The sequence below is a fragment of the Perca flavescens genome, chromosome 2 (assembly GCF_004354835.1).
Source record: "Perca flavescens isolate YP-PL-M2 chromosome 2, PFLA_1.0, whole genome shotgun sequence".
Taxonomy (NCBI): domain Eukaryota; kingdom Metazoa; phylum Chordata; class Actinopteri; order Perciformes; family Percidae; genus Perca; species Perca flavescens.
The window spans coordinates 3,424,544-3,437,244 of NC_041332.1; the positions used below are offsets into that span (position 1 = coordinate 3,424,544).

General features: G+C 41.3%; 2 protein-coding genes across 2 annotated transcripts in view; both read right to left on the reverse strand.

Annotated features, from left to right (window-relative positions):
- Nucleotides 1–1,637, reverse strand: part of LOC114572311 (E3 ubiquitin-protein ligase TRIM7-like) — a 35,003-nt gene extending 33,366 nt beyond the window's left edge. Inside the window, exon 1 of the mRNA XM_028603902.1 lies at nucleotides 1,398–1,637. Coding sequence (XP_028459703.1) covers nucleotides 1,398–1,625 — 228 coding nt within the window. The 5' untranslated portion in view covers nucleotides 1,626–1,637. The remainder of the gene's footprint in view (nucleotides 1–1,397) is intronic.
- Nucleotides 1,638–1,778: 141 nt separating this feature from the next.
- On the reverse strand, nucleotides 1,779–10,247 carry LOC114572329 (E3 ubiquitin-protein ligase TRIM50-like; the record flags this gene model as incomplete). The annotated part of the gene is made up of 3 exons (XM_028603922.1): nucleotides 10,166–10,247; nucleotides 4,168–4,450; nucleotides 1,779–2,095 (listed from the first exon to the last, which is right to left on the reverse strand). Coding segments are annotated over exons 2-3 (588 nt in total), but the record flags the coding sequence as incomplete, so codon positions are not given.
- Nucleotides 10,248–12,701: the final 2,454 nt, after the last annotated feature.

Here is a 12,701-nt window from a genome sequence, read left to right on the forward strand (position 1 = left end):
GCCAAATTTGGTACAGAGCCTCAGTGCGGTATGCCGAACGAGCATCACAAGTTTCGTGTTGATAGGAATTACTACGGCAGAGAAATTGCAATCGCAAATGTCCCATTTACATGCATTGAGTTATGTTTTTTGGAGCCCCAGAGGGTAATGGCAAACAAGAATATAAAGTTTGGCTTTGATAGCATTTATTTTGACCAAGATATGGCAAAGTTCATGTTTTTGTAGCTAGCTACACAAATTTGTTCATGCGTAATCTGCGCAATTTTAATCCGATAAAAATTCTTTTGATAACATTTTGTCAGGTAGACCTAGAGATGCTACGAACCAAGTTTCGTGCAGCTCTTGGAGGAGTTTGAAATTTAGGATAAATCTAAATTTTTTGCGCATAAAAGTATAGGCAGAAATGGGCGGGGCCTATATCAGGAGATTCAGCTGAATTCAGGGAAAGCGTGGAAATGTGTATTTTTAATTTGCAATGTACAGTTTAGGAGTTATAAGGCCAAACACGTTTTCTCTGATATAGCACCACCTAGTGGTGGAAATGGCTGAATTTTTTGGCCCAGGTCATTGCAGGGATCTGGAACAGTCCTGAAAACGGCAACCCCCCACCAAATACGGTTTAAACTGTAGCATCACTTTTAGGCGGAGAAAAATAATAATCCTCAGGAAAACAATAGGGTTCCACAGCTTCGCTGGATCTGTGAACCAGCCCCCTCAGGCTTGGACCTCTAATAAAGTGTAAATCAATCACCACAGGAAACAGATTCTGTAGAAAATAAGATGTAAAATATATAAATATGAACATCTGTTCCCTTGATTAAAAATTAATACCTGAAATAGTTTATTCTGACAGGGGAGATGATCAGAGGGGCAGAGTTTTTACCACCATCATAACAACAGGGACTGAAGAATGGGAAGAGTTTCTCAGTGAAGGAGCAGCCAGTAAAGGAGTTGACAAGAGCTGCAGCATCTACGTCATAAAAGGAGACCAGACCCTCCTCATAATCCACAAACACCCCCACCTTCTGAGGAGGAGACTTCAGAGAGAGAAGGACTGGAGAGACAGCATTAGCTTTGTACTTATTTTCACTTCTCAACGACATAGTCCAGTAACCTTTCTGAGGGATCGTTGTGATGATTCCCTTCCTGTTGATCGACTCTCTGACCACTCCTAAATCCCAATTAGTCTTTCCTTTAACTTGAACCTCAAAATAAAATCTGCCTGAAGAGAAACTCTGTTTTCCTAAAACACAAATGCAGTAAGAAAATCTCTCTGGGTTGTCTGGGAGATTCTTCCTCATATAAATATCAGTTACTTCTTTCCCATCATCAGATAGGGTGAGATTAGGATATGCTGTATCAGGATCAAGAGTCACATCCACTGCATACTGCTGGACCCTCTTCAGCTCAGACTCAAGCAGCTTCTTCATCTCTTTACTGAGTGTCTCCTCCAGCTGAGCCACAGCTTTCACCACAGTCCCCTCATATGATGATGGACGGATGCTGACCTCTGTCCAGTCCTTGGTGGGTGGAGGTTGTTGGATGTTTAGGGACTGGACACTCTGGAGAAGATGGAGGTGGTCTTCAGAGCGTGAGAGCTGCTCCACCTCAGTGCTTCTCTTCATCAGCTCAGAGATTTCCTGTTCCAGCTCTTTGATGAAAGCTTCGGCCTGTTTTTCTGTTGTTTTCTGCTTCTCTTTGATGGTGTTGATGAGCTCATTCAGGCCTCTCTCAACAGACTCCTTCAGAGAAGTGAAGACCTGAACACCTTCTGCTATCTCTCTGTCTGCATATTTCTTACTTTGGTCAACCGACTGTTTGATCTCCTGAATCTTCTGCTGAATTTCAGCCACTGTCTTCCCCAGCTCTACCTTCTTCCTTTCATATTCTTCTGTCAGAGGAACAACATCATGCATCTTGTGGTCTAAAACAGTGCAGAGCATGCAGACACATGTCTGGTCGGTCTTACAGAACAGCTCCAGAGGTTTATCGTGCTTCGTACACATCCTGACTTCCAGGTTCTCCACATGGACGTCACAGGGAACTTCTGGTTTGGACACTTCTTCAGATGGCACATTGCTGGCAGCAGCCATAACTACACGCAGTGTGAGAGAAAAAAAAATACATGTAATTAAATAGACAATTTTTATTATTTAAAAAGAATGTGTGTGTGTGTGTGTGTGTGTGTGTGTGTGTGTGTGTGTGTGTGTGTGTGTGTGTGTATATGATGGAATAGTGGTATTAGAAGGGGACATAGGCCACTAAATTTGGACTTTAATGGTCAAATGTTTTGGTGAGTGTAATAAATTATATGTTGATTATCATTTGGACACTTGGATAGGTGCACTGAACAATCCATTGGTTTAAAGTTGTTATTCTGTTTGTACCAGTGGGTTAAGTGGGACCTGACATGTGGAGGAACCCTAACATCTTGGTAACAGCTAGTTCAGCTGTTATCAAGGCCATAGGTTTTGTTACAAAATTGGGGAGGTGGTAGGGCACATTAGAACTGGGGTGTCTATGGGGGTCTTCCCCAAAACTTGTTGAGTGTCATTTCCTGTCTAAAATCGTTGGAAAACATATTAACTGGTAAGAAGTTAGGCTGGATCCGAATATCCGACTAAACGGATATTCGTTTGTTAGATAGGTTTAAGATTTTACAATTTTGTCAAATATTTGCTTTTTGTTTTGTTTTTCCTCCTTTTGTTTTTACTGTAATAAAGTTGAAAGGTTTCAATTTATGGAGTGACCCAATCCAAAGTCATGTATAACCAGCGACAGCTCAAGTAAGAAGGATATATTATTATTTTTATATCTTTAGGGACTGGGTTCTTTTGTATTTTTTAAGAGGGACAAATCTACCTCTTCTAAATATTGGGGGTGGGGGGGCATGGGGACAAATCCCCTGCAAATCTATGCCTTTGCCTGTTACTCTTGTTATGTTCCTTCTTCCAAATTAATCAGAGCACACAAGGCCAAATTGCCTCCTAAGTTACAACATTGCAAAGGCCAAAATATTAAACTGAGTCCGACGCAGTCAGTCTAGATCAAACACACCGCAGCAACATGCTTCATGGAGCTCACGGAGAACAATAAGGGCAGAACAGCATCACCGATCTGTTTTAACTGAATATTCTCTTTCTACCTCAGCTAAAAACAGACCTGCAGCACGTTACCATGTCGACAACAAGCCTATTTTTAACCGGTAGGCTACCGGCAACATGATCTTCACCTGTTTAAGTGACAGATAGTACGTGACTGTCCTGCTTTTATTACATTGTGAACTCACCACAGACCCTTGTCTTGTTCATGGACTCACAGTGGTGCACTGGAATGGATATTTGGCGTTATTTTAAACGAACGGGAAACAGCAATGTATGAAACTGGCAATGATCCAAGGTGCCGGAACATCGTTCCAGATTGGTCCGACCCATTTTAACCTCTGGTGTGTACACATTTTATTTTATAAACAATTAAAGGTATACAAACATAACTGTTAAAGAAAAGTTCAGGCACAGCACAACTCCTTTCCCATTCGTGAAGGAGGTTCGAGGAGACTTTGATTACTTACACAGAAGCATTTAATGAATTCTCATTTGAGGAGAATTTAGGATTACACAGTACAGTGTTATTGCCATCCCAACAATCTGAAGTTCCTGTCTTCATGAAGGTTTATTTAAACTCATGCTGGAGGCATTAGGTTTAGCTGAACCTTATAAAGACCTGAAAGATATTACAGGCGCCTTAAACAGACTTCCTCCATGACCTTGCCAGTCTTATCAAACAGCTGTTACTGTTAGAGACACAGAGTTGAAGTACTTGTCCACCTGGAAAGGTTATGAGGTTATATTGGCCACTGACCTGAATGAGACCTGGGTACCACTAACTCAACTTACAGAGCATGAGCTTGGAATGCCACTACAGTAATGTTACAACAAACAGAGACTAGACTGAAATAAATGTTAATGTTTTTTCTATAAAATAGTTTATCTGTTTACATTCTTGAATCATTCATGGTGTCTTTTACAGCTGGAGAACGTGTTGCTGCTGAGTGCACAAGTTGTATCAGCAGGTCACAAATAACAATCTGTTCCCTTACAAGTATTGTGTCTCTCATGTCCACCCACTCTTTCTTCCTGAAAATACAAATGAAAAAGGGTGACTGACCTGCTGGTCCTGAGCTGGTGTCTGGCAGACTCTGCACCAGATCATTCCTGTTGATCTTCTCTAAAACCTTCTTGGTCACCTTCAGAGCTCCTTGATGTTTATAGGTTTTCACCATCACATCCACTGTGTCCTGCCTTTCTGCGTTCTCCAACTTGGACACTTTGATGCTTTGGTAGCCTTCCAGGATGTCTTGCTGCAGACACCATTTGAATTTCTTAAATTCCTCTTCTCTTAAATCCTCCAAAGTGTTGAGAAGGTCCACTGCCGTCATCGTGGCTTCCTGCTAAAATCAGAAAGTTTTGTCAATCTGAAAGAAAATGCCAGCCGAACTTAGCCCCGCCCACACATTTGAGGTCGGGAAGTTCGGTCTGGACTTGATCCGTTGTGGAGCAACTATGCTCAAACAAGAGCTGGTAGGACGAATCAAATTGTCAGACTTTATACGATGATAGACAGATGATCAACAGTAACGTAATGATGAACGCGAATGGCCCGCGGGACTGCCCCCGCCTATGTCACCCTGCGCTGCGCATGCTCATATGACGGTTCTCTCGAGGTCCTGTAGCTGTAATAACAGCCCAGTCTCATGGCAGTGTGAAATGGTGACGTTATTTAATCTATTGATTCGTGTACAGGGACACGGTCATGTCATTTTTTTTGTGCTTGTGAGCACGAATTTTAAACTAATGTATTTCAATGGGAAGCATATTTCATGATAACAGCACGATTACGGTAGCAAGTAGTTTTGAAAACCCGAAAATCCGCCTAGGGAGGTTGGTTGTGGTGGTGGATAGGTCAAACAACACAGGACTTTCACCCCGGAGACCGGAGATCACGTCCCGTGTGTGGCGGTCCGTCCTATTGTTGTTGCCGGCGTTTGGCGTTTCATTTCCCCGTTGTTGCGTTCCCCCAGAGGCCGCGGCTGCAGCCCACTGTCATGGCAGTCCGTGAAATGGTCACGTTCCCATTTCGTGGTGACCACCATGAAATAAACGAGAAAATCGTGTCCCTGTACACGAATCAATAGATCAAAATAACATGACCATTTCACGAACTGCCGTGAGACCGGGTTGGTAATAATAGATATAGCTAATGGTTGTAATTCACCATGTGTTCTATTAATACATCCATGGTATTATCTTATGTTACATCCGAGGAATGTATGTATGCTGTAAAGCCTGTAACGTGGATGTAACGTCATTAGCGTTTTCCAAACGGTTAGTAGCTAACATCAGCGGTAGCTAGCAGTTGAGTTCTGTTGACAACTATGCGTCTCTCAACATACATCACATACTCCGTTGCTCTGATTGATTGTAGGTCTATCCAACTGAGTGCAGAGGCTTTTTCGTTTGAAAGACACCTCATAATCACAGCCCAGTGGAGTGGTATCAGACTCATATTCTGACTAGAATCTGAGTATGACGACGTCAGGCTAGAAAGAAAACTGAAACACAAATGTATCCGAGCATTAGTTCTCATTGGCCAACACAGGAGCTGTGTTGATGTGATGTATGTGTAGTTTAGTCAGTTAGAGCTCCTGCTGCTGCTCTGTGGGCTGGACCTAATGTCATTTTGAAGTGGCTCGTTGACGTGAGACCAGGGCTCGAGCTTAAGGAGCTCCCGTTGTCCCAGGGCCGATGAAACTTTTGGGACGAATTTGGGTTATTGATAAAATAGAGAGTAGTTGAAAGAAAAAGAAAAAACGCAAATGTTACAATGAACGGCGAAGTCACCGCAATTATTGACTGTCAGAGTGATGTAACATTACAATAACAAAGGTGTCCCGTGGTGGATACTGCTGCGATTTTTAACGCAACAGCAAGGAAACAAACTGCAGGAAAACCCAAAGCAGAGCCAGACCCTGATCCACTAGACTCTGACCTCACAGCAGCTGCAGCTGCAACGGGAGTCGGTAAGTTTGCTAGCCACTTTATTGGTCGTTAACGTTGCTTTTAACGTTAAGTTACAGTTAACGCTATATAACGAGACAGCAGCCGACATTTGCATTTACAGTGAGCGTGCTGAAGATAACGTTAGTTCTTTGAATTAAAGGCTGTCTTTATATTTTAGCCTTGCTAGTAGCATCACACTAAACACTACTATAATTAGTTGATCAATCCTGGGTGTGTAAAGAAAGATAACATCATCATGAAACTACAACTTTAAGCTTAACACATCTGATTGGAATGAGTGGAGCACTCCCCAGTAAGTTTGTCCCCACAGGTATCCATCTTCTTATGTCTATCTAGTGAAGTCTTTCTTGATTAAGTTTACATTTGATTTGAGAACTAAGCTTGTCTAATGAAAAGACAGAGTCATTAGCTGGAGAGGCCTGAGGGCACAACGGCAGGACCATCTGATCTTGACTGTGACAACCCTCCATTTGCCAGCTGTCACTTTGCCAGATTCTTGACTGAAGTTAGTTATGTGGCAGTCTTGTCACACCAAAACACCACAAACTGCCCCAGCCTATCACACCTCAGCTCCACCCAACCCACCTCCAGTAACTGACAGAGACAGACTGCAGGTTTCAACTTGTCCTTTCAGAAACCTCTGGATGTGTTTTTATTCAGTCTATAGTTCAGAATTAATATTACTGAAAATTATAAACATAATATTAATAAGTATATTTTATCTTGTTGTTAAGGATGTGTGTCCACAAATTAAAACCAAGACAGCTTTACACTTTTGATGGGATGAAGTTTGTTACACACACCTGCCAAATAAAAACAACTGTCGTTCTGACACTCCCTCATATCCCAGCAGTGAAGTCAGTGGAGATTAAAATCGAACTTGTTTCCTGGTGCTGATTAAATCTGAATCAACTGTAAAGGCTCATTTTGGCCAAAATGTCACACTTCATCAAATAATAATGACCGAGTTACTTCAGATCTACAAACAGTTTACAATAGTATCAATAATATCTGAAAGAATGAATCACTGCTCTCATCTTAATTATGTAGCCCCAAAATATCACAAATGATAGCTGAGTTTCTTCATCAAAGGTGTGTAATGTTACCTGTCAGGCTGCTCCGCTGTTAAAGTCCCGTTCAGATGAGGTCAAAGAGACGTGGTACCTTCATCAGCAGACACTGACAGATGCTGCTGCTGTCTGACTTCATCTGACTGACATCTGTCACATCGTAACACCTTTATATCCAGAAACATCATGTGATGTTAGAGCAGGACCCAGTCACACCTGTAGTGCTGCCAGTCAGCGCTCGGATTGGACAGTTTTCAGGTTAGTTATGTAATGAGGGAGGAACAGTCTAACCTCATAACAACATGTACAACGAGTTTGACTCCAAGGAAACTGACATTAGAATGCTGTATATTTTTTTTTTTACATTCATGTATTGTGAAATTGTGTCTCCTTATTAGGGTCCATTAGTCTACTAATCCAGAATTATTTATTTATTTATTTGTCTGTTAGTTGTGTATTGTGTTTGATTGCTGTATGGTTGGTGGCAAACCAGTTTCCCTATCGGGATAAATAAAGTTTTTTCAATTCAATTCAATTCAATCCAGTCACTCCGTCACTTACTGTAATGGAGGGCTGTGGTATCAGGACTACACGTTGCTGTGAGCTTTGTTATTCTGGTAATTTGCTGCCGCCACAACTGAACCCATTAACTAACTAACTTTATTCTTACTCATCACCTACACAGAGTGTATATAGTGAAATTTGTTCCTGCAGTTTAACCCATCCTAAGTATTAGGAGCAGTGGACAGCTAACAGTCGTTTGGGTTTTTTTCTGATACCGGTGCTAAAGCGATACTTTTAAAAATATTGCTGCTGCCTGAACCGATAATTTCAAAAGTAAAATTTAAGAACGGCTTGTTTGCTGCTAAGGCCATTTGGTCTAAATGACATGATTTATTAATAATGGAATAACAATAACTTATTTCACCTTTAAATTGCTGTTAAACAACAAAAAACAACCACCAGATGGGAAAAGGGTATTTTACAATAACTTTCCAATCCAATCCAACTTTATTTGTTAAGCGCTTTAAAACAACCAAAGTTGACCAAAGTGCTGTACAGAAGAATAAATAAGACATCATAAAAAAAATACATAACAATATGACATGAATAAAAATAAATAACTGCGCAATGAAAAACAATCTAAATAATTAAAAGAAGTAAATTAAGTCAACATCTTACTAGGTGTCAAAAGCCACAGAGAAGAAATCGGTTTAAGACGGGATTTAAAAACAGACAAAGACGAGGCCTGTTTAACGTGCAGAGGCAGATCAGTCCATAATTTAGGAGCTGCCACAGCAAAGGCCCGGTCTCCTCTGAGCTTCCGCTTAGTTTTAGGCACACTCAGGAGCAGCTGATCGTCTGACCTGAGAGAGCGAGTGGGGATATAAGGGCGTAGAAGCTCTGAGAGGTGGGGGGGCTCAGGGCTTTAAAAGCAAATACAATTTTAAAATGGATCCTAAATTGAATAGGCAGCCAGTCGATGGGGAAATGTGCAGCATATATATATATAGATTAAAAACGGGCAGACCATATGATAAGACAATATCAAGTGTGTGTCCGTGTTCTTGTGTGGGTCCAGACACAGATTGCACAAGATTAAAAGAATCAATAAGGTTTAAAAAAGGAGAGCAGGGGCCACGGGGCTGGAACACCTCTTCCGGGCCAATGACAGGTACCAGCCAGGCGTCGACAGGGTACAGCGAGTGTCGAGGAACAACGAGGCCAGGCATGGCTCCAATCTCAGTCCAAAAAGGTGTAGAACAACGCAGGACTGCAGGATCCTGCACGAGACAGGCCTTCAACCTCACCAGCCGGCGGCTGTGTTTTCCCCGAGAAGGTGGGGCCAGGGCGCGGCAAAGGTGAGGCCAGAACCCTCGCCAGGAGCGGGGGAAAAGTTTCACGTCCACCATCATCCAATTTTACTACTTCTTCGGCAGAAAATCGAAGATCCAGCAGTGTTTGCCGATCATACACCAGTAGAGAGTTGACATCCAGAGCAAGGAGCGAAACAAACAGCACAAACACACACAGCACAGGCGGTGACAGACGGAAGGCCACATACACTGGCGCCATCTTCCAATTTTAAATGGAGCAAGGCTACCTGTTCCCAATCACTAAGAGATGGTAGTTTGCTGAAGGGCTGAGCATTTAACAGTCATGTCCTTTGAACTTTGAATGCACCACGAGGCTGTCAAGGTTCAAGTGAAGTTTCAAGTCTGTTATTCTTCCAGACAACAACAGCTGCAGGCTGCTACATCCCGCGGTTGTAATCCTCTACAGTCAAATACAGTCACACTTTCATATTTTTAACCGTGTTCAATCCAGCTACTAGCTAACAGTAGGCTGTAACGTTGCCTGCTGTCAAGTATAGTGTTAACTAGCGTCAGGTGCAGCGATGCTTCTGTTGTAACGTCTGTTTCGGAGCATCAGAGAGAAGTGCAGGCATTTCAGTGGCACCAAAATGAGGCACTGAAATCTGTGTTGCTATTCCGTCCGGTAGATACCGGTCGTTTATAGGCACCGGTGCACTGGGTTTCTGTACCCAACCCTTCAGCTGATAGCATTTGAAGAGCAACTTGGGGTTCAGTGTCTTGCTCAGGAACACTTGACTTTTATATTACTCTAAACCACCTTCTGTAAACCAACTGTATACTACTGTCTACAATGCACTAGACGTTCTTGTCCTGTCTATGCACCACCTGTGCCTTGTATATCACATTGCACTTTTCTGCTTCTTTGCACTTCTGGTTGGACGCAAACTGCATTTCGTTGTCTTTGTACTGGTACTCTGCACAATGACAATAAAGTTAAATCTAATCTAATCTAATCCTGAACCACAGAGATGCAGTTCCAAGTAGCCTAACTAAAATCCTGAGAACTGACAAAAAAGTGGGCTATTGTTACCAATTTCCCATGAAAGGAAGAGTGGGACTTGGTGCCTGAGTAGAGTTGAAGTTTAGTGTCCATCCTGTTGTTGAAAGTGTAAATATGATCAGCTGGAACGGTACTTACCACCGGTGTTTTGGAGGAGACTCTGAGTGGTCTGCACTGAGGTGTGTTCAGGTACACAATCAGACGCTGGACAGCTGCACATCCTCTTTAAACGTTAAAGTTGTATTCCTGTTGTGAGTCCAAATCAAGTGTGTATCCAGTGTGTATCCAACAAACATTCTAAACGTGTGGCCAGGCTGTTGCCTAGCAACGGAAGCTAAACCCAAACCACAGAGATTCAGTTCAAAGTAGCCAAACTAAAAACAGAATTATAAAATCAAAGACACACAAACACACACACCAACAACTCAACGGTGCATCTCCCCTAATGATATTATGAATGACCTGCTTTGTGAACTTAAACCCACATTATAAGTTATTCTCACTTCATAATTGCACCTAAATATTACTCCATTATAAATCTGTCACATGCATGCATACTGACTGAGACAAAAACTCTTCTTTTAACTCATTTATTAAAGGGATAACCAAGGAATCATCTCATTTTAACACAAATAAAGAAAATACTAAATACACACACATAACACTCCCAAGCCTAATTACTCCAACACCGACCGATTTCCCCCCTAAAAAATACTACTAATAACATATAGGTTGTCCTCTGGTCAAATTTTTCCCGTTTTCAAACTTTTTTTTTTATAATGAGAAAATATGGGATGTTGAAATAAAATGTAAAAAACCTAAATGACAAAACGACAAAGCAACAAAAACGATGAAAAGAAACGTCAAAAGCACCGGAATAAAATGTCAAAAACTTCAGAAAAAGTGACATAAAAAAAACATCAAAAGAAAGCAACAAAACGTCAGAAAAAGTGATTCAAAGTTTGAAAAAAGCTTCTAAAACTACAGGTTTTCATGGCTGTCGGGAAGACAACACGAGGGTAAAGAAACACAAGAACATCAACAGCTGTACACACAAAATAAATGACATTGAAAAGTCAAAATAAAACTTTTACTGTCTTTCTTCTGTTATGGCTTTTTAAAGATACTTTTACTGTCTGTCTGTCTCTTGTATATATATATGTTTTGTTGTTGTTCCCTTTATGTAATATGAGGTAGTCTGTATGTCTGTATGTATTTATTTGTGTGTACCCCTCTTGTACTATGTTATGTGTACTTTTCTATCTGGACCTTGAGTCTGTAAAATAAAGTTATATGTAACTGTGAAAAGGCTTCCTTTCTCCCTTTTCACTGGGCCTTATTTCCAAAATTTGGTGTCTGCTTATATCTTAATTTCACTGTAATGTTGTAGGTTATTTTAGTTTATTTGTTACTTTATTATTTGACATAGGCCTGGGTCCGTTTCAGGTAGGAGGTTTAACAAACTCTGAGTCTAACCCTGAACTCTGAGTTGATTTACCCTGAGATGGAAACTCTGAATTTTCGGTTCCAGAACAGCTGATTTTAGTTGGTTCAATCAACTCGGAGTAGGTTGACTCAGAGCTAAGCGCGTGCACCACCACAATAAAAAGGCGGCATGAATGGAGCCATGATACTACGATTCACCATGGCAACAAACAAACAAATGGGTCGGCGGAAATACTCATGCGCACAAACAGCGAGTTTGAACATGCATTTCGTTAAATATTTAATCACAGGTAACATTATATTACTGGTGAAAACTGGAATTGTATTACACCTATTTCATTTAGGTGCAATCCTAAAAAAAAAAAAAGTAAGCTACTACTAATACCATTCTGAGCCTGCAGCACCATGATCATTAACAGAAATATAATTTATAATCATTTAATTCTTTTTAATGGCTCTCACTGGTTTGTGTCCAGCGAACACTACAAAAACATTAAAAAAAAACATTTGAGAGCAAGGCACACTTTCCTGACAGCTCTGCATACAGTGGCTTTAATAGGATCCGCATCACTATTTTGTAAAGAAAACTTCCGTTTGCAAAAAAAAATAATGTGACACAAAGAATCTGCTGGGATGTTAAAGTCTGTCCACGATGTCCCCTCTCTCTAAGGTTTGATTAACCTCCGTTTATGAAGGATTTGAGCCAGAGTTTCACCACCATCATTACTACAGGGATTGAAGTATGGGAAGAGTTTCTCAGTGAAGGAGCAGCCTGTAAAGGAGTAGATAAGAGCTGCAGCATCTACGTCATAAAAGGAGACCAGACCCTCCTCATAATCCACAAACACCCCCACCTTCTGAGCAGGAGACTTCAGAGAGAGAAGGACTGGAGGTTCTGCAGCAGCTTTGTACTCATTTCCATTTCTCAACCATATAGTCCAGTTACGTTTCTGAGGGTTCAGTGTGATGTCTCCCTTCCTGTCGATCGACTCTCTGACCACTCCTAAAGTCCATTCAGTCTTTCCTTTAACTTGAACCTCAAAGTAAAATCTGCCTGAAGAGAAACTCTGTTTTCCTAAAACATTAGCACACTTAGAAAATCTCTCTGGGTTGTCTGGGAGATTCTTCCTCACATCACCAATATTCACTTGTTTCCCATCATCAGACAGGATGAGATTAGGATATGCTGTATCAGGATCAAGAGTCACATCCACTGCATACTGCTGGA